Source organism: Lissotriton helveticus, chromosome 5_1, assembly GCF_964261635.1.
Source record: "Lissotriton helveticus chromosome 5_1, aLisHel1.1, whole genome shotgun sequence".
Classification (NCBI taxonomy): Eukaryota; Metazoa; Chordata; class Amphibia; order Caudata; family Salamandridae; genus Lissotriton; species Lissotriton helveticus.
The window spans coordinates 1,780,572,948-1,780,594,452 of record NC_136065.1 but is presented as its reverse complement, the minus strand read 5'-3'; the positions used below and the strand labels follow the sequence as shown (position 1 = coordinate 1,780,594,452).

Sequence of the window (21,505 nt, the reverse complement as noted above, 5' to 3'; positions counted from 1 at the left end):
CAAATATCTTAATTGTGAACAGTCTCTTCCTATTAAAGATACTGCTCCCTGTTGCCTCTTCACCATTTTCTTCTCTTTTGCTTCTATCCTACCAGACCTGACAGACATTATGGCCAATTCCAGGAGCTATAAGAAGCTGCTGTATGCTTGGGAAGGCTGGCACAACGCTGTGGGTGTGCCTTTACGGCCAAAGTACGAGACCTTCGTGAAGCTCAGCAATGAAGCATACCAACCAGATGGTAAGAAGATGATGGTGCCAGGCTGATGTGAAGGGGCAAGCCAGTTGGATGCTTTTGTGGGGCTTTGGTCTAAAATGTATAGCTTTTCACCTTTCACACAGGAAAAATAACAGATTTGGCATAGCCGAAGGGTCTGGTATTGGCTGTCAACCTTTTGGCTTTGTCACTTATTGTCTTATTTTGTCATGGGGTTTACAAACCTTTTTGATGGGTTCTCATCAACCTCAAACAAAATGGCCTAAATCGCCTAAAGCAAAAAAAAAATTTAGGTCTGGAAAATTCTCACATTGCCATATTAATCCTTGGCACTGACGGAAACAACTATGTGAGTGGGTGTGTGCCTTGTGAAATGACAGGATGTTTGTCGCTCGCAGTGAAGTTTGCCCATGTCTGAAATGGGATGACCCATTTGCCCATACTGTAAGCTATAGAAGGGGAAGAAGAATGCAAATGACACAATAGCAATGTATGTAGAGGGCTGGTTGAAAGTGCTTATAAGGGCCGGATGCACAACCCTATACCAGTAAATGTAGTAACATGAAGCTGGTCTCTAGCGCTGCCAGGGAGGAGAAGGGGTTGTTTTGTTACAGACTAGAACATTTGGGGCAGAAATCTCCAGTGAATGACATTATTTTACGCTCCATCTGAGCTTCACAAATTTAATCTAACAATCGAGCGATTGCCCCACTGTTCCAGTTCACAAATAGGTGATCAGATCCATATATTCTGATCCTGCTCATTTCAGGAGATTTCGGGGATTTGAGTACTCACATAGGCTATCCTTCCAAGCTAAACTCCAAGAAAGGTACTTTTGGGGATGCTAGTAGTTCTTTCATTGAGAATATCCATCTAGAGGCCAAGTTGCTCCAATGGTATTTGATTTATTGGCCACGATGAGGAGAATTTGGAGCTTAGAAAGGTGTTACAAAACAGGAATCAATAGAGGTAGGTCTACACTAATCCCAGTGGGGTCGGTAACTGGATTTTCTGGCTCCATCGGGATTACAGCGTCCGCATGTTTGATGTTTTTCATCCAGAAACTTTGGTATCTGAGAAAAATTGATATGTTTGTGTGAAACTCCAGGGGAAATTAGGAATTACCATGGGGGCGGTGGGTTCTAGTATTACAGATAGCCTTGTAATTCATATTTCTTAGGAGTCTCTTTGGGTGTAATTTCTTATAGAGGATAATACATAACATTAGGAGATTGTTATAGAAATATTATGATCGCATTACACTCACTACAGCCAATAACCAATTTATCTATTATATTAAACGCCCATCAGTCAATAAACCAAGCAGTCCACGCACCAGTCAGTTCATCCTTCAATCCATACTTCATTCAAATTATTGATCCATCAATCAATTTATAAATAAATCAGTCACTACATTTGCATTTGCCGATTACTGATTAAAAAGGCGAAAAGTAGGCAGTAATTCCTCAATGGTCCATGGGCCGTCGAGATTTTGGGAAGGTGGGAAGTTTAGGCAATTAGGTCTCAAAATCCACCCATTTCTCTGGTTTGGCTGCAGAGTTGATTTGGGTGGTTTTTAGGCCCACGTCCACTCTGCAGTGAGCCAAAAACAGGGTGGATTTCGGCTGATTCGCTTTCCTGAAAACATTTTCACCCAACTCTACTCCTATTCCTTTATGATGGAGTGTCCGAAAATTATATTCGCATGTCACCTTTTGATAATTCTTTAATCTCTATATAGTATCAGTTTTCTTGAAAACGTTCAAAAATGCAGTGGCATCAAATTGGACATGATACACACACATCAAAATGTGTCCTATTCTGTGCTTTTTTAGGATGGACTCTAGAAAGATGGCAAAAAAATGTAGCCTGAAAAATCACCAGAGCCAGCAAAGTCTCCTAGATAGTGAACAAACATTTCTTCTGTGTCTCATTCTTTTTTAAGAGTGTAGGGCTAATCATCGGATGTGCAAGACGCTGGCAAATAACTCAAACCTTTGTATATAATCAAAAAGGTGAACAACACTTACAACGCAACTTTTACAACGTAGTGCCTTTACAACGCGGTATTTACAACGCAAACCATTACAACGCATTGCGCTGGGGGGCGCTCTAGGATAGGGAATAGATTTAATTTACTATCCAACACCTTCCCTACTATCCACGGGGACTGGAGTTGGAATAGTAAATTAAACTATTCACTATCCAGCGCCCCAAAGCACTATGCGTTGTAATGGTATGCGTTGTAAAACTCGTGTTGTAAAAGCATGCTATGTAAAAGCATGCGTTGTAATGTCATACATCCAATAAAAAAGAGCTTGATTCCAAAATTCCATGCATGTTACACACGGTTGTACGGCATTACAACGCGGGCTTTTACCCCGCATGCCATTACAACGCAGTTTTTACAATGCAAGTCGTCACAACAACTTGCGTTGGGGGGCGCTGAATAGTGGAATAGTTTAATTTTCTATTCGAACTCCAGCCCACTTTGACAGTAGGGAAGTTGTTGGATAGAAAATTAAACTATTCCCTATCCTACAGCGCCCTCCAGCAAAAGTCGTTGTAATGACTTGCGTTGTAATAGCAGCGTTGTATTAGCAGTGCCGGGTAATGCCTGCGTTGTTATGGATGTTTCCCGTTACACACTACCTTGCATTGCATTTCCTATTTGGCTAGTAGCCACTACATGATTTTCAAAGTTGGGTGCATGTGATGTCTTGACTTCAGCTTTCAAATAAGTCTGGTCTTTTTGTTCTGAACTGTTCGGAGTGTCCTGATCAATTTAGTTCTCCAGGATAGCACCACTCCTGTTCCAGCATGCGCTCTTCCTCACACACGCTACTTCACTCTATCGTCCTCTGATAATGCATGTGGTTTGCTTTGAGTTTGTTGTCTGGGTTTACTCCTTGGGGTCATCGAAAAGGAGGAAACACAAAATGGTGCCTGTTAATACATAGCACAGTCACATACAAAAAGACTGAGATATGGACGCTATACAGACACCCCCAGGATATTGGGGCATGGATTCGCAAATTTAGCGGCACAAATATGGAAATTTCGCTGCATCTTTGCGGCACTTTATTTTACTCATAATCATTCATTTTCAGCCTTAAATCAATGGAAACTGTTTTAGCAGAGTATTCCGCTTTGAAATAGACATGTTTAAATTTCTGCAGCTCCAATCCTAACCTTGTGCCTGCCAGTAGACCTTTTTTTGTGGCTAAAATAGTACATACCCAGCTGATTTTGCAAAATACAGGAGGGTCTCGCTAAAGCTGTCTGTAGGTGAGATAAAAAAAAACCAAAAACTAGGTGTTTTTAGGTTTCGCCCTGGCGTTGCAACTGCGTAGCAGTTGCTCCGCCCAGGGCGAAATCTCATGATCCTACATATGGGGCTTTGGTCCCGCCTCTGTCTCCCATTGGCTAGCTCCATAAATGGAGGCTAGCCATTGGGAGACAGAGACTGTGAGGTACTGGGTTTTTAGGAACCGGTACCGAACCGGTAACCCAGCGGTGCCAGGGGATCAACACACCAAAGACCTCGGGTTCTCCTGAGTCAGACCCACAGAAACTTCAGAGTCTTCTAGGTGAAGTCAAAGATTAGTTTATTGGCTGCAACCAAGGTGACAGGGTCCTAGAAGTATGATACAAGTATATTCAGGAGACTGCACACTTTCATGAAGTCAGGCTTCTCTTCTTATACCTAATATTCACCCTTTGGCGAAACATTCCTTGGGTGCGCGGTATTTCATTTATGGTTACTGATTACAAAGAGAAAACAGAGTCATGATGACATGTACATATTTCACGTCGTGATGCTCATAACAAATCATCCGGCAAGGCCCAACATTTCATCAGATATCGCTGGACCCCTAATAAAAATGGTCACCTCCCCACCATAAAGTAAGTGAGGAAAAGGAGTGGAGAAAGATGTGAGCGAGATATGGCAGGTGTGCGTGCTGAAATGGTTTTATGGCCGGTTGGGCCTAGATACTATCTTGCTTGGTCACTGGGAGGGAACTGACCTAACGAGCTCGGCCTGGGGCAATGGTTCTAACTTGTACTGGGGTCAGGAAGAAGTCGATTAAGGAGTACGTGTCCTTGTGGAATCAAATTCGACTGGATTAAGGCCTATGTAGAGGGCAACATGCAACTAAGGGTTCAGAAGGTAAATGACGATTTCGAGGTGCATACTCGAATATACTGAAAATACATGTGCTTGATGTACTCGTCACTCGTCCTATTTCGACGAAGTTTTTATTCTCGAGTCCGGTACTATTACGGATCCATATTTTTCAGAACCACAGACCCTCCTTTTGCCCTTACATAGGCAATTAATCTATCCTTATGTTAATCTGAGTCCAGATCTATATTCCTAAAGTCATTGAGGTGTTGCTGCAACATCATTCTAGTGCTGAGCTCATGTCTTGACACAGGCTTCCTTACACATGATGTAACACAGAGGCCACATATTGCAGGAGCACACTGTATGCATAGACAGAACAGAAGAAGAATGGCTAAGACCATCCCAATGACCGTCAGAATTTTCCATCCCCAGGCAGATATCAGCCCCCAGAACCATCCCATTAATGACCAATCTCCTTTGTCCACATGGATAGATTCGGAAATCTTATGTAGTTTGGAGATGGCCCTGTACACTGTTGGAGCATTATCTGGAATAAAAATGCAACAACTGGACTGGATCAATTTGCATACCCCACCCCGGTCCGCAAGTATTACATCCAAAGCGACCCGGTTCTGAAGGGTCATCCGTTGATCCCACTGGAGCTCAGCAGTCAGGTTACTAAGGGCACCGGCAGTCTCAATCACGGTGGATTCAACTACCCTTGTTAATTGCCTTATGTTTCTGCTGTTAACCATGGCTCCCCAGAACGGCAGAATACCCATTGCAAAGTCACCAAATTCTTGACCCGCAGTGTCTTCTTTACTCAAAACACCTCTAACTACCCTTGTCCGATGGTAATTCGCCGCTGCTGTGTAGGTGGGAGGTAACAGGAATGAAACAAAACATGAGCCCGAGAAGTCAGTGGGCAACCATGTATAGGCTCTATCGTGGCAGATGAAATAAGTACCCTTTGCGGCTAAAAAGGCAGGGGAAGTCTGAGATCCAAAAACATACGTTTCTGCGCAGACACTCTTCCCTAGCTGAGCTCTGGGATTCCTACCAATACCTTGCAGACACAGGTGACCTTGATGGGGTACGATCCAGATAGGGGACGATCTCTTGGCTTACTGCTTCTCACTTAATGTAGCGCCATATCCGGTCACATTCCAACCTACATATGCAAGTATCTCATCGTCTGGGGTATCTTCGTAAGAAGTCACTTCCTTGATCATGTCAACTATACCCTTCACTAGGGCGCTAGTCTTGAGGTTGTCTTTTACAGAACGTAGGGGTTGGATTTCTCGTGCATATATGAACATTGTCCTATATGCCCATGCTGACCCATTGTGACTAAATGGCAGGACCAAATAGGGGATACCTCTATCCGTGGTGTGGGGCATGAGACCACACACCCAACAGTTGGTTGTGTTCATTACAAGTTGGTGTTGGTGTAATAGCTGAACGAAGGAGTTATTAATGAACTCTAATCTCCCATTTGATTCGTGGTCAGGCAGAGAGTGGAAAGAATGAGAGGAAACAGTAGGGGGAGGTATGGGCGATGTAGTAGGCGTGAATGTCATATGAGAAGAGAATAGAACATAGCTTATTAAAAACACCATTACGCTAAATAGCATAAAAATACACATCATTATAAAAATTTTCTTTCTCATTGTTTTCAAAAGTCTCTGTTTAAAGTTCATTTGTTTGGCAGCTCTCTCCACATCAGGAAACTCCATCCTCTCTAAGGTGCTGCCCGCGGCGGTAGGTTGTTTCTGCTAAAGGATGCTTTCGTCAGTCTAGGGTGGCTCCCTTCGACCAACTGGAACCAGCAACCTATTGTTGTCAGCTGCACCCAAAAGTCTTTAATCAACCGCGACCCTAGCAGCGGAACCCGGATGGCGGTTCGAAAAAAAACAAAAATAAGCAAGTTACCTAGATGGGAGAATCTGCATTTTCAAAATAGCATTTTGGAAGGAAAAACTTATTATTTTATTAGTCCACAGGTTTTTCTCTCGGATCAAAAAATAAATCACTTTTACTTTAGTCTGTTTTTCTCGGTCGGAAATTATAGCGTCTTTTCCCGGGTGCTGTCTGGTCCGGAAATAGTAGCTCAGGTTCCACAGAGTTCAATTGTTCTGATGGCGGCGTAGTTTCTTGAAAAATGTCCTTACTGTCACAATCGCGTTTAGCTTCTTTTACGCGTTCATCAGTTGTGCGCTTTGAGTCAGTGCCTCCTGTCCGGACCCATTGGTCATGTGGCAGAGGGAAAGGTATTCTCTTACAGTGGATCCCGTGGACCCAATTGGCCTTCCCCTCCACTTTAACAGTCGACCTGGTAGACAGGAGAACGAGGTGAGGTCCGGTCCATCTGGGCTGGTCGTTTCTTGTCCTCTGGAAATTCTTGACCAGAGCCCAGGAGCCAGGGTCAATGGAGTGACCCGGTGTCTCGGAAACCGGAGGCAAGGTGTTGTGGACCTGTTGATATAAAACACGCAATTTAGCCGTCAATTCATACAGATAGTCGAGCAAAATGGGGTGTTGCAGCTCGCTAAACTTCGTGGGCCTAGGCACTCCCCATATGTTGGCTGGCCGACCAAAGACTATTTCATAGGGGCTGAGTTTCATTCGCGAATGCACAGTCATTCTGGTGGACAGGAGTGCTAAGGGTAGAGCGTCGGGCCATTTAAGACCCGTGCTCGCTTGGATTTTGGCCAATTTAAGTTTAAGCGTGCCATTGTAACATTCCACTAATCCAGCTGATTGGGGGTGATTTGCAGCGTGGAACTTCTGACTAATGCCTAGCCCTTCACACACTCGTTTCATCACACAACCCACAAATTCACTTCCGTTGTCCGACCAGACCATTCTAGGCATTCCGAACCTGGGGAAGAACTCTTTCACAAGGGCTTTCGCTGTGGACAAGGCAGTATTGTCCCTTAGGGGATAGGCTTCTACCCACCTTGAGAAGGCGCAAACAACCACGAGCACATATTTTAAGTTGTTGCACCTCTCCATGTGTATGAAATCTAGCTGCAAAACCTCGAACGGATACGTAGGAGGTGCAAAATGACCAGCTGGAGTTGGGGTTCCCCTACCAGGATTGTGCTTCAGACATACCATGCAATTCTTGACAACATTCTCTGCATACTTGGGAATCCCTGAATTCTTCCACACTGGGGCCAACAAGTCGCAAATCCCTTTCGCGCTGATATGGGCCATCCCATGAGCCATTGTAACCACTGCAGGCACATATGCATCGGGTAACATCCATCTTTGTTGCTCTGTCGATTCAATCCAACAACCATTTACATCCATTCTCCCTGTACTTTCTTTCCACATGCTTAACTCTTTCTCCGTGGCCTCAGCTTGTATGGACTTCACACTTTCTATCGTGTCTTCACATATTCCAACATCACCAGTCCATCTTTCTGGGCTCGCAACATACATTCGGCTCATCATATTCTTGGCCGTTTCCTTAGCAGTTTCATCAGCAAATGCATTTCCACGACCAACATCATCAATCACTTTCTTGTGTGCACTACATTTCACGACCGCTACTTTCAGGGGCAACGTCAGTGATTCAAGAAGCTCATTCACCAACTGACCATGCTGAATCTTAGCTCCATGCGAAGTCAGGAACCCACGTTCTCTCCACAGTCGTCCAAAACTGTGAGCCACTCCAAAAGCGTACTGACTGTCGGTATAGACAGTCACTTTCATTCCTTTTGATAACACACATGCTCTCGTTAACGCCACGAGTTCGGCGGCTTGAGCCGAACCATGTGGTATTCGCGCAGTTTCAACGATTGTGTGCAGAGTTGTGACAGCATATGCTGTAGTCACGTTACCATTTGGGAGTTTAAAGCATGAACCATCCACCCATAATGTACCATCACATTCGGCGAGAGGAGTATCGGATAGATCAACTCTCCCTTTGGTCTCCTCCTCCGTTCTGAGGAAACAATCGTGCTGTTCTGAAGCATCCGATTCCTCAGCAATTGGTAACAATGTGGCTATGTTCAGAGTACTGCACCTTTTGATGTGCACATGGCTTGCTAGTAGCGTCAATTCATAACTGGACAGTCGAGCACTAGTTAAGTGCTGTGTCTTGGTCCTATTTAACAATGTGTCTACTGCATGCGGAACCATCACGATTAGCGTATTATTCATTACTAGACCTGCAGACTGTCGAATAGAAACAGCTGCTGCTGCTGTGGCCTTTAGACAACTTGGCAATGCTCGTGCTACCGGATCCAAAGTTGACGAAAAATAGGCGCATGGCCGTTGTCTATCTCCGTATAACTGAGTCAGCACAGACAATGCACAACCCTCCTTCTCGTGGACATATAATGTGAAAGGTTTACTGTAGTTGGGGTTACCTAACACAGGGGCCGAACATAATGCTGTGCGTAATTCGAGAAAGCTTTTCTGACACTCATCGGACCAAGGAATGGGATTGGGTGTATTTGTACACGTTAGTGCCAATAAGGGTTTGGCTAATAACGAAAAATTTGGGATCCACTGTCTGCAGTACGATGTAATGCCCAAGAAAGCGCGTACTTCTCTCTGCGTTCTTGGCACATTCAAATTTGCTATTGCCTGAATTCTTTCTGGGGTCAGTTTCCTTCCCTCCTTCGATAAGAGATGACCTAAGTAGGTCACTTCTTGTCGGCAATATTGGAGCTTGGAAAGTGACACCTTGTGATGTAGATCACATAGATGACGCAGTAGTGCCAATGTGGCCATTTTACATATTTTCTCAGTATCCGCGGCTATGAGCAAATCGTCCACGTACTGTACGAGAGTGGAACCTTTGGGCAAAACCATTGCGTCAAGCTGACTTTTCAGAGCTTGACTGTATATTGAGGGGCTTTCACAGTAGCCTTGAGGAGCGCGTTTAAAGCGAAAACTGCGACCACCTAAACTAAAGGAAAAAAATATCCCTGCTTTCCTCAGCAATCGGGATACTGAAGAAAGCATTCTTCAGGTCAATCACCGAAAACCAGGATGCGGATGCTGGAATCATAGTCAATAATGTTGTAATGTCGGGGACAACTGGGAATTGTGGCACCACTATTTTATTTACTTCCCTAAGATCAATCACAAATCTATACACAGGTGGCTGAGAAGGGTCAGTTCGTTTTAAAACAGGCAGAACAGGACTATTGCAAACATTTCCTCGTGTTTCCTCAATTACGTCTTTCTCAATTAACTCGTGAACAATCGCTAGCAAAGCTTTTTCGCCCTCATTGGATATCCTGTATTGGGGAATTCGTGGCATTTTGACATTCGACTTCAATGTTACAACATACGGTGGAATTTCTAAAAGACCTACATCATTCGGACCAGTAGCCCAAAGAATATCCGTAAGAAGTGTCAATTCTGTTGGAAGCGTATTTCTCGACAAATACATGGGAGAAACCACTTTCTTACCTAAAGTCAGTTGTACTCCTGAGGGAGAACAGTACAAAGTCGCATACAATCTTTTTAGCAAATCTAATCCTAGTAAATTTTCACCACAACCTGTTGTCAAAATAAGGGGTGCTTCGAATTCACAAGGACCAACAGAAAGAGATAAAGGGTCAGAAATCGGATTTCTAACCGGGGCGCCAGAAAAACCCACGGAAACGTTCATTTCGCCAGACAAAGGTGCGCCAGGGAGTTTTGAGTGCATAATAGAACTCTTTGTAGCACCAGTATCCAACAGAAAAGGTTCTGACACACCCGATGTAATCACCTCAACGTAAGGTCCACTCTGATCTACTGGAACTGAAACAACTCCCTCTCTTCGTCTAAGGCTGTCCTAGCAATCGTTATTCTCCCACTGCTCATTTTCTGGATAATACTCATCGACGTAGTATTGCGCTGTCCTGTCAGATACGTTATTTTTCTGGTCAAACCTGTTCATAGAGTTTTGTGGTGGAAGGGGACGTGCGCCCTGAGGGGTGTTTCCACGCCCTCTACCTCTGGGCGCTTGCTGACTACCACGACCTCGTACACCCGAAAACTCATTTGTACGTTGCGGCAGGGCAGGACAGTCATATTTGTAATGACCTTCTTGTTTGCAGTATAAACACTGATTGGGACCTATGCGGTTTTGATTGTAATCGAATCTCTGCAAGTTTCTCTGTGGCTGCTGAAGAGTGTTCCGGTAGTGATTCGGACCATTATTATTTCTATTACCACCACTACGTGGAGGATAAGCTTGCTGTAGCAAAACCTTCGTTTTGAGTTCTCTAGTTTTCTTTTCTACTTTATCTTTCTCATCCTTGTCTCTATTCTCGTAGTACTGTGCGGTAGCTAATATCTGGGCTGAAGATGAGACTGCCCAAGAACTTTCCAAATCTTTCAATTTTCTACACAAGTCTGGAAGTAGATTGTGCACAAATTTATCGACGAACAATCTCTGACCACCTTCTGTGGTCATATCTTGACCGCTGTGGTCAATGAATGTTTCTTCAAATCTGGTGAAGAAATCTGACACAGTTTCTTCTTTCTTTTGCTTGCATGCAGATAACTTATCCCAATTTACACGTATCGCAGGCATTATTGTCTTCATGTAATCTACTATCCTACCAGGTAGTTCCGCTATCAGGGGCTCAGGCTTTGCACCACCAACTTGTCGTGCATCTGCAACAGTAATATTAGCCCACGTGTCACCTAATTCCTGGTCATGATCTTCATGACGAATTTTTCCCCATAAAGGCTGTGGAACAACGTTCCCGAATAACATATCGATATCGGCTAAATTCATAATACATGACCCAGCAGTTTGTGATAATTCTTTATAGTACCCTGCAGGATTTTTACGCGGATCTGGTAGTGTTTGTTTGAGTGCTAAAACTTCAGCTCGTTTCCATGGAACATGTACCCATACTCGGTGAAAGTGGGGCAGGACAGGTGGGACAGCTGTCGCGTCACCCTCTCTCCACTGTGGGGGAACTTCTCTCATAGGGTATTGTCGTGCCTTTTTCCTACTAGATGCACTGGATTCTGATGGTGACCCAGAAGTACTTCCCTTACTTCGATATGATAATAGCATTTCAACTGCTTCTTCCACATCGGGACCTACAATCATACCCAGACTAAACTTAAACCTTATACGACACATCTCTTGTGGGAGGCACTCCTGATCATTGTCTTCTAAATCTTCGCAAAGAAAAACACACATCTGTTCGAACACATATCTCTGTGTCGCTGTTTCCCATTGATGGAAAACTTCCATGACAGACTGTAAATCATATTTTGCAGTGTCCATGACCCATTTCCGAGCTAAATTATTCAGGGAATCTCTCTCTTGATAATCGGGCAGTTGACTTCGCAACTGTCTTCTTCCTATGTTAGGGGTCGTAGCAGGCGACCCGAAAAGTGGTAAAAGAAGATTAGTAACAGTACTGGCCATTTTCTGCCGAAGGGAAGGTGAAACGGAAGAACAAACAGATGAAAGAACGGGGTGAGGTAAAGCGGATGCAGAGATGGCAGAAGAGGTATGAGGAATAATAGATGTGGTACTAGGCAAAATCATAGAAGGGGCATTTGTAGAAAGTACAGTAGGCAAGATCGTAGAAAACACAGGAGCAATAGAAGTGGTCGGTGGGCCTGGAGGAGGCTGCACCGAAGAAGTAGGAGCCAGCTGAAGAACAGCTGGTGGGTGCTGTGGAAAAGCCAGAGGCGCAGATTGTGCAACTAAAGGTTGCGGGGGTGCTGTAGCATTCTGCGCATAGGGCGGTGGCGAAGTTAACAATTGCGACATTAATTGGTCTTTTTCACGCTCTTTTGCTGTCCCTTGCTGAAGAGACGGCAAAACTGGATAGCACTTATCTATTGCCATTTTACGTTGCCTGTGTAATTGTTCATTTATCTGCTCTTCCTCATTATCTTTAAACTGCACGGCAGCTTGTATTACTGAAAGTCCTTCTTCTCTCTTATTTTTCTTAGCTAATTTAATTTCTTTTTGCTTGGCTTCTTTGCGCCATATGCGGAAAGAGTCAAACATCGCCGGCCGGGCTTTCTTTTTGAAGAGTTTAACTTCAAGGTTGTCTAAGATTTCAGAATCAAAGCTACCATATTGGGGCCATTTTAAAACACCGTCTTTCCTAGTGTATTTAATCCATACCTCGTTGTAAACGATGGGGCCTACCCCATGTTTAACGTATAGCTCGTAAGTCGGAGTTCCAACTGGAGGAACCGGACATGAGTCCTCCAATCGGGAGTCCCTATTATTATTACCAAGACAAAACAAATTCCCGAGTCTAAGACTAGGCATCCTTTCTCTCTAGTCTAGTTCCAAAACTTCAAAGGAGTTATCGATTACGATATTGCTCGTGAAAACACGAGTCTTTCTGTTATGGTATTTGCAAGAACCAATAAAAACCTTTATGTATCTCTAAGATATCACAAAGTAAGTCCAACTAAGGACTAGGAGACGCTCCACTTATACTTAACTGAAAATTATCGATGGCTTCACCAGAAGACTCGTCTCAGCGTTTCGCTCTACCGAAAATGTCAAGGGTCCAACATCAGGGCGATAGCCAGGGCAGCAGTCCTTGTAGCCGTCGGGAAGCGGGGAACCTCGTAGTAAAGACCTTCGGACCACGTCGACATGCAGGGGTCGATGAGGTGGTGGGCCCTCCTCCGGAATTTTCACACGAAGCTCCTCACGATCTTCAGGCTGATTGGTACCACTGGAATCGCCCCAACGCTGGGCGCCAAATGAGGTACTGGGTTTTTAGGAACCGGTACCGAACCGGTAACCCAGCGGTGCCAGGGGATCAACACACCAAAGACCTCGGATTCTCCTGAGTCAGACCCACAGAAACTTCAGAGTCTTCTAGGTGAAGTCAAAGATTAGTTTATTGGCTGCAACCAAGGTGACAGGGTCCTAGAAGTACGATACAAGTATATTCAGGAGACTGCACACTTTCATGAAGTCAGGCTTCTCTTCTTATACCTAATATTCACCCTTTGGCGAAACATTCCTTGGGTGCGCGGTCTTTCATTTATGGTTACTGATTACAAAGAGAAAACAGAGTCATGATGACATGTACATATTTCACGTCGTGATGCTCATAACAAATCATCCGGCAAGGCCCAACATTTCATCAGATATCGCTGGACCCCTAATAAAAATGGTCACCTCCCCACCATAAAGTAAGTGAGGAAAAGGAGTGGAGAAAGATGTGAGCGAGATATGGCAGGTGTGCGTGCTGAAATGGTTTTATGGCCGGTTGGGCCTAGATACTATCTTGCTTGGTCACTGGGAGGGAACTGACCTAACGAGCTCGGCCTGGGGCAATGGTTCTAACTTGTACTGGGGTCAGGAAGAAGTCGATTAAGGAGTACGTGTCCTTGTGGAATCAAATTCGACTGGATTAAGGCCTATGTAGAGGGAAACATGCAACTAAGGGTTCAGAAGGTAAATGACGATTTCGAGGTGCAATTGTCACTCGAATATACTGAAAATACATGTGCTTGATGTACTCGTCATTTCCGGTCTTTTGATACCAAATTCGTCCTATTTCGACGAAGTTTTTATTCTCGAGTCCGGTACTATTACGGATCCATATTTTTCAGAACCACAACTGTCAATCACGCTTTCCCCTGAAAACGCGATTCAGGGGCGTTTCTCGGTCTTTTTTTAAGTCCCGCCCCTTTGTCCTGGGCCGCGCTGTGATTGGCTGCCAGCCCGGGACACCCCCGTGACGTCATTCCCCGGGCCGCGCTGTGATTGGCTGGCCGGCCCGGGACCTGACTTGTTTCTTTTAGGTGTTTTGTTCATTCCAGGCCGAGCAGTGGGCCATCCAGCACGGTAAAAAGAAAAGCTGGACGTATAATATGTATGTATGGGTATAGTGTGTACAGCAAAACCTGTTCACAAACATTAAAAATACTTTTCTTATGAATGTAAAGGATTTATGACGTAAGGTGAAGCCATTTAAACGAGTTCGGAGTCGGAGTGCGGCTAATTGAAGAAAATAAGACACCCACGAGTGGCTTTCCAGGAACGCAGGCTCTATGCATATTACGTGAAGAGCATGATTCAAGCAGCATGACATTTCTGAAGAAATATTCAAACGCTTTGAGCTGGTTACCGCATCGGTTCACTTCCAGGTGTTTTTGTTAAAGGCGCTTTGCACATCCGCACGCCGCTTGCTGCAGGTTGGACACTTGCTGCTTGTAGCTACTCACCCGACGACCACCAGCTCCAGAGTGTGGCTGAGATTGCTGGGCAGCTGGCGAGAGCTCGGCGTGGTACCCGGTAACACCCCTTCGGCTGCACAGTGCATGAAGCAGGCAGGGACTCACCCGCGGGTGACAGCCACCATGCCTGGGCGCAGGCATATGGGTCCGAGCCTCTGCCGTGTATACCGCCTTCGGCACAGCCTCTCTCCACCCGGGCACTTCGGGAGGCACTCCCGGCATGCAGCCTGCCTCTGCCAAAGCAGCACGGCAGAGACTGGAGGGCAGCGACTATTCCCAAATATGCCGAATTAATATCAGCTCTGTCCCCGAGCTTTATTTCAGAATCCACCCGTTCGCTGCATTATAATCGGGGCCATCTTCGACGATAGGAACAGGAAGCTGCAAGCGTGCAGCAGCTCTGTTTCCCCAATCATAACAAAGCGCAGAGTAGCAGCAGAACCGATTCCCCACCTCCTCCCTCAGCTCTGGCCCTGGCAGCAGCAGTGGTGGGTGTTTGTTAATACAAACAGCCTTACAGTAATCTCTTTTCCTGCCTCGCGGAACCCCCTCCCTCCCGCCGAGCACTCCGCTTCGGAGACGAGATACATACAGCACTCTAACAGGATCAGCTAGCCGAGCTCCCACGCCTGCGTCTGTACTGGCACTGCCGAGGAGCGGGGCGTGAGATCGTGAAAGCGGGCAGGGTGAGGGACGGGTGCCCCAGGCACATACCTGTCCAGCACTTCACACAGGGCACAACCCTGACCCCCTTCAATATTGGATGTGTGACCAGTGCCCCGGCCGCGCCTGGGACCAGAGGTGAAAGGTGACCTCTAACACACCCCGAGAGAGAGAGTCCAATGAAAGCTGCTTTAGTTTGACCACAATGACGCCAAACTGCAGAACGGCTGCTAGACAGTGATATCGTGACGTTTGCGTTCTACATCCCTAAGATAAGCATTTTAAAGTGTGTGTGTGTGTGTGTGCGCGGCTGGCTCTGTGTGTGTGTGTGCGGATGGTTCTGTGTGTGTGTGTGGCTGGCTCTGTGTGTGTGTGGCTGGCTCTGTGTGTGTGGGTGTGTGTGCGGCTGGCTCTGTGTGTGTGGCTGGCTCTGTGTGTGTTCCTTTGTGTGTGTGTGTGTGTGTGGCTTTGTGTGTATGTGTGGGTGCAAATGTAATAGGTCTCACATTTGCGAGAGATTTAGCTAATGGCAACGTAAATGACAATGACATTTATTTATCTGTTTTCAAAACTAACACATAAATAAAAATGTTGTCATTTACAATGCCAATAGCTCTAACTTTTCCAAAGGCGAAACCATTGCATTGTAAATGCTTGTTTCTATTGTTCTAAAATACTGTTAGAGTGATTCCCACTTATATTTGCCATTTCAATTCATATTTCAAGGGAGAAAGAAAATATCTGATTTCCCTGAATTTCTCTATTTTGTTTTACCCGTCTTGAAAAAGAAATGAAGGGCAGGCTGGTAAAGTACTGGCCCGGTGACAGTCCTACCTATATGGGACGGCAGGCACCCCATGCCAGTGCAACCTATGAGAGGCACCTGACAGAGCAGCTGCCATGTTGTCTCTACTGTCTTGAGGACAGAGAACACCTGGCCTTTAAAGTTCCCTCCTCGTGCCTACAGGACACAGCGTGGGCTCTGATTACAGGTCTTTCACCTCACCTGGCACCTACCCGGGACACAAACCCTCACCTGTTGCAGACCTTCCAGTGCCATACCCTCACCCTGTGCCCTGCTTCCAGGGCACGGACCACCTCTGGTGCACTCGAAGGAGACAATGTTACCAACCAAGAAAGCTCAACAGGTTAAGCACTTGCTTTAGAGTTATGCGTTCAACTCGGAGGTTCAAGTCTAGACACTCCAGCTCAGCTGAGATTTCCTCCGTTTTCAATTAAATAAAGTGAGTCTAATGAACTCTTGCTATAGCAAAATTTGACTCACAATGCTGTGGAACAGCAAAACTGCAGTGGTCAGTGCTATATAAAAAAGTGCTTTCTGGCTTGAAGGCCTCGATGGCCTTTTGGAATAAACTCCTGTTGTCTGTCACAGTGGGATTGAAGTGGCAAAGATGGTGCTCCAGCCCAGATGCATCTATGTTCTTCAAAACACACAATGTCCATTAAACCGGTGTACATTTAAACATCATTGATAGTTTACTAACTACACTCGTATTGGTAGGCCAGGGCAGTAGAGTTGAGCTGAAAACACTTAAGCTTGACATAAATGTGAGGTCTCAGCCTACCAAACATGGAACTATATTATATTATTATATAGAGGCACAATTACAACATGCTGCCAAGTGATTTGAGGGGATGGCCCAATTTGGGAAAAATGATTACTGGCTGGAACACAGGGTGCAGACAATCTGCCCTAATGTCTCATGAAGGCTGCCCGCCTGAGCAACAGCTGCCATACATAACGAGGCAGGTGGCACGAACATGATGATTAAGGCCATATACTCCGGAAACTTCTGTGCTCTAAAAACTTACCGATATCGTGGCCAGCAGCGGTCGCCACTAGAGAGCGCCAGGGAATCGTCCACCTAGATTTCAAAGTTATGTGGATGGTAATTGCCAAGAGCATTTACCATCCACATAAAGTTGCTTTTCAATCAACTAAGGGCTTTAAGCCCATGCTGGGCGTGGCCCTCAGTGCCTGGCTGCAGCTGGTCCTTGCAGAGATTAGAGTCAGGTAGCCAGGCACTCTCGAGAGGGACACATGCTCTAGTGAGCATGTGAGTCACAGCCAGTATATATTTTTAGGTCGAGCTGGAGAAAGCAATGTCCAGCTCGACAACTAATGTTGCCCATCTCCTGGGAATCTGAGACAGGGGTCGGGCACGCGCGGCGATTGGTGTCTGTGGACGCGCACGCCCAGGCCGGCGCCATGCACATCTCCTGCCTCAGATTCCCTGAAGTGCGCAAACACACACAACTACACACACGCATACACTCACGCACCCCCCACCACGGGCTCACGCGCACAGCCACGCACGCACCCCCCCACCACCACTCACGGGCTCACACGCACGCACACACACACACGCACACAGACGCACACAGACACACACACATATCTCCCCCTCCACTCACCGTGCTCTTTTGTCGCGTTGCCTTGCTGCGCTCTACAGGCTCCGCACTCCCCTGGTGTTTTCTCCGCCGCATCTTTCACACGTGCCACCATTGCCTATGTAACGTTTGTTGTTGTGTTGCAGTGTCTGCCATTTATTGCAGCATTTTGCCTCTACTGGTACTTTGTTCGCTGTTGTAACCTGCACACATGTCCTTTCTCCTCCTGTAATGCCCCGTTTGCAATTTTTTTTTTTTTTTTTTGCTGCTCGCAATTGTCTGTTCCTATTGTGAAGCCATTGACATCTTCCCGTCCGCGCAGCGGGCGGGCGCAGCGGGCGCAGCGGGCGGGCGCAGCGGGCGCAGCGGGCGCGCCGGCGGCGCGCCGAAGGCACGCCAAAGGCAAGCCCGTCTGCGCCCGTCCGCGAACGGCCGGGGACAGGGGCCAGTCCCCCTGGTCAATTTAGACTATGCTGGACATCCCAACAATTACGTAACCTACGCCCCAATCTGGCTCAAGGCTGTGCTCACAGTCTTAATGTTGAGGAACCCAATAGTTGCAAAATCTGCCACTATTCGTGGCAGGCTACACCCCCGCCTAGGGAACAGCATACTAACCTCATATGTGGCCTACTTAATACCAGATCTATGAGGAAGCACTGTATGGATATACATGATTTACTATTAGATATGAAGCTCGACTTACTGTTCCTTACAGAAACCTGGTTGGATTCCAGCTCTGGCCCTGATATAGTAGCCTCTCTCCCTACGGAATATGGCATTGTTCATCTGGATAGGACTGAAGGAAGGGGAGGAGGGATCGCTGTCATCTTTAAACAACCATTGACATGCCAACTTGAACCCTTCCCCATAGCTGAAGGCGAGATAGGAGCCTTCACAATCAAAATCAACAAGGGGAACACGGTGAAGGGCCTATTAATATACCGTCCCCCGGGTCCCTCGACCCAATTCACCAATCGTCTCATCGATGGTATCACAGAAACTGCCTTACGCAGAGAAAAATTTCTGCTCCTAGGTGATCTCAATATACACCTTGATAATCTAGCTGATAATGCAGTTACTGATTTTGTTCAGCAGCTTTCTTCTCTCCAACTTTCCACTGAATCCAAAGCCCCGACTCACTCAAAAGGCCACTTATTGGACCCAATATTTGCTAATTGGGATGGCATAATTACGCACTCTCCTATTCCGGTGACTTGGTCCGACCATTTTGTGGTTCCATTCACACTATCTATCCCGGCTACCAATATACCGAAACCCCAAAGCACTAAATATTCCAGTAGGAAATGGACTACATTTTCTCAAGCGAAATTTGAGACGGCTCTGATGAGCGGTGGAAGACCGGGGGGGGAAGATGCGGACACGGCATCAGACAGACTGAATGAGCGTATAACTACGGCCTTGAATAACACCGCCCCACTCTGTCATAAGTCACCCCATAGTAGATTGCACAAATCCGCCCCCTGGTTTAATGATCAACTCCGCTCAGTTAAAGCCGAATGTAAGAAATTGGAACGGCTATGGAGGGTCACCTATTCTGAGCAAGCAAAACTGAATTACAAAACCAGAAGAAGGGAATATCATAATCTCATTAGATGTGCCAAAATTAAGCACTTCTCAGATAGGATCGGAGAAGCCCAAAACTCCACCAAGGAACTATTCAAAATTTACAAAGAAATTTCCATGCATACTGCCTCTGTTGACCCCTCATCTAGCTCAGTTGAATCTTGCAACCGTATTGCTACCTACTTCTCCGACAAAGTGGCTAATATCTATTCTGGCTTTGCAGGAGGAAAGGGCAATGCAACTGAGTTTAAGGAATCTCCTCTCTCTGAGGCAGGCACAAACAGTTTGTGTGAGTTTATGATTCCCCCATCTAACGAGCTGCAACGGATTTGTCATTCGGTTAAATCCGGGTCCCCCTTTGACCCGGCTTCACCGAAACTTCTTGGCCAAAGCATTGGTATTCTTGAACCTTTTATCAGAGATGTCCTTGACATCTCGTTTAAAACCTGCACTGTTCCAAAAAAATGGAAGCTAGCTATAGTACTACCGCTTCAAAAAAAACCTAACCTCAGTTGGGACAAGCTGGATAACCTAAGACCCATATCCCTTCTTCCCTACATGGCAAAGGTGGCGGAAAAGGTGGTCAATTCTCAAATCATGACCTTTGTAGATAAAGCTAATCTTCTCCACCCCTCGCAGTTCGGATTTCGACCCCGCCACTCTACAGAGTCTGCACTGCTCTTGGCCACCGAGATTGTTAGGCAAGGAGTTGATGAGGGTCAAACCATGGCACTCATCCTGCTTGACCTAAGTGCCGCCTTTGACACTGTAGCACATTCCATCCTGCTACAGTGTCTCAATAAGGGAGGAATCAAAGGGAAGGCACTTAGATGGCTACAATCTTTTATGATGGAAAGAGGCTTCCAGGTTAGACAGGGTGAATGTTACTCCAAACAATTCCATCTCGATCAAGGAGTTCCCCAGGGCTCTGCTCTTAGCCCCACCTTGTTTAACCTGTATGCCTCTCCTATAGCAGCGATTGTAGAGAAATACGATATCCAACTCGTATCCTATGCTGACGACACACAGCTGGCTATCTCCCTATCACGGGCGCCCGACACCGCAGCCGCCAACTTCAGTGCCTGCATGCAGGAGCTTGCCTCCTGGATGTCTAACAACTGCCTGAAGTTGAACGGCTCCAAGACTGAGGTGCTTGTGGTGGGGAGTGGCCCGTCTGTGTGGTCTTCAGCATGGTGGCCTAACTGCTTGGGCCCTACACCTAGGCCTGCACAACAGGCCAAAAATCTAGGGGTTGTATTTGACTCTGAGCTATCATTCACGCCCCAAATTAACCGGGTTGTGGGTATGTGTTTTGGAGTACTTAAAACCCTACGTAAGGTCCTTGATATGCTCCCTGTTGGAGACAGACAGACCCTCGTACACGCCTTGGTCACCTCGAGACCAGATTATGCAAATCTGCTGTATCTGGGTAGTACAGTTAGTAACATCAATCGTCTCCAGGTGCTGCAGAATGCAGCGGCCAGGCTGGTGTTAAGGCTTCCGAGACGCACTTCCTCCAAAGCAGCCTTAAAATCTCTCCACTGGCTACCAATCTCTCAAAGGATCAAATTTAAAGCCCTATGTGTGTGCCACCGGATTTTAGGAGGCAGGGCACCTATCCCTCTCAACGGTCTTATTACCCCTTATAGACCTGAACGAACGCTTAGATCTTCGGATACTGGCCTTGTCAAGGTTCCTAAAATACGCAGAGCCCGGATGGGTGGAAGATCGTTCCGTTTTCTTGCAGCCAAGCACTGGAACTCACTGCCGATTGAACTTCGTCTCGAACCCTCCGAGACTATGTTCCGCAGAGCCCTCAAAACATACCTGTTCCGCCTAGCACTACCCTAGTTCCACCCCCTCACTCTTCTCATTTTTAGCAACTCAGCGCAGGGACACGCCGGTGAGCGTAACTAGCGCTTTATAAAATTCCAAAATAAAAAAAAAAAATAAGTAAAGTCCACGCTGTATAAAAGTGCATAAAACGTCCCCCACCCACAGGACTGTATCAGCCTCCCAGTGTGTCCTTCATATCACCCGCCCCCACGGCCCTCTGCATAACGCGCAGTCTTTGCACACTGTATAGCGCCTCATCCACCTCCCCCCCAGAACACCCAGTACTAGAACACACTTTCGAGGAAATACCGGTAGTTTAAGCACTTGGAAACTGCGCAGCCTGCATTCTTTTCCAAATGGACCAAACATAACAGTGGTAATACTGCCTAGACCATAGTTTGCTCTCTCGAGTACAACTCAAGGCCTGACGACAGTACTATTAACCCCTATGCGCCCCCTGACT

General features: G+C 46.3%; 1 protein-coding gene across 2 annotated transcripts in view; it reads left to right on the top strand.

Moving 5' to 3' along the window:
- ACE (angiotensin I converting enzyme) overlaps window positions 1–21,505 on the top strand; it is a 236,673-nt gene that overhangs the window by 101,622 nt on the left and 113,546 nt on the right. For both annotated transcript variants that reach the window (XM_078645075.1, XM_078645076.1), the window contains exon 4: window positions 96–239. In XM_078645075.1, coding sequence (XP_078501201.1) covers window positions 96–239 — 144 coding nt within the window. The remainder of the gene's footprint in view (window positions 1–95; window positions 240–21,505) is intronic.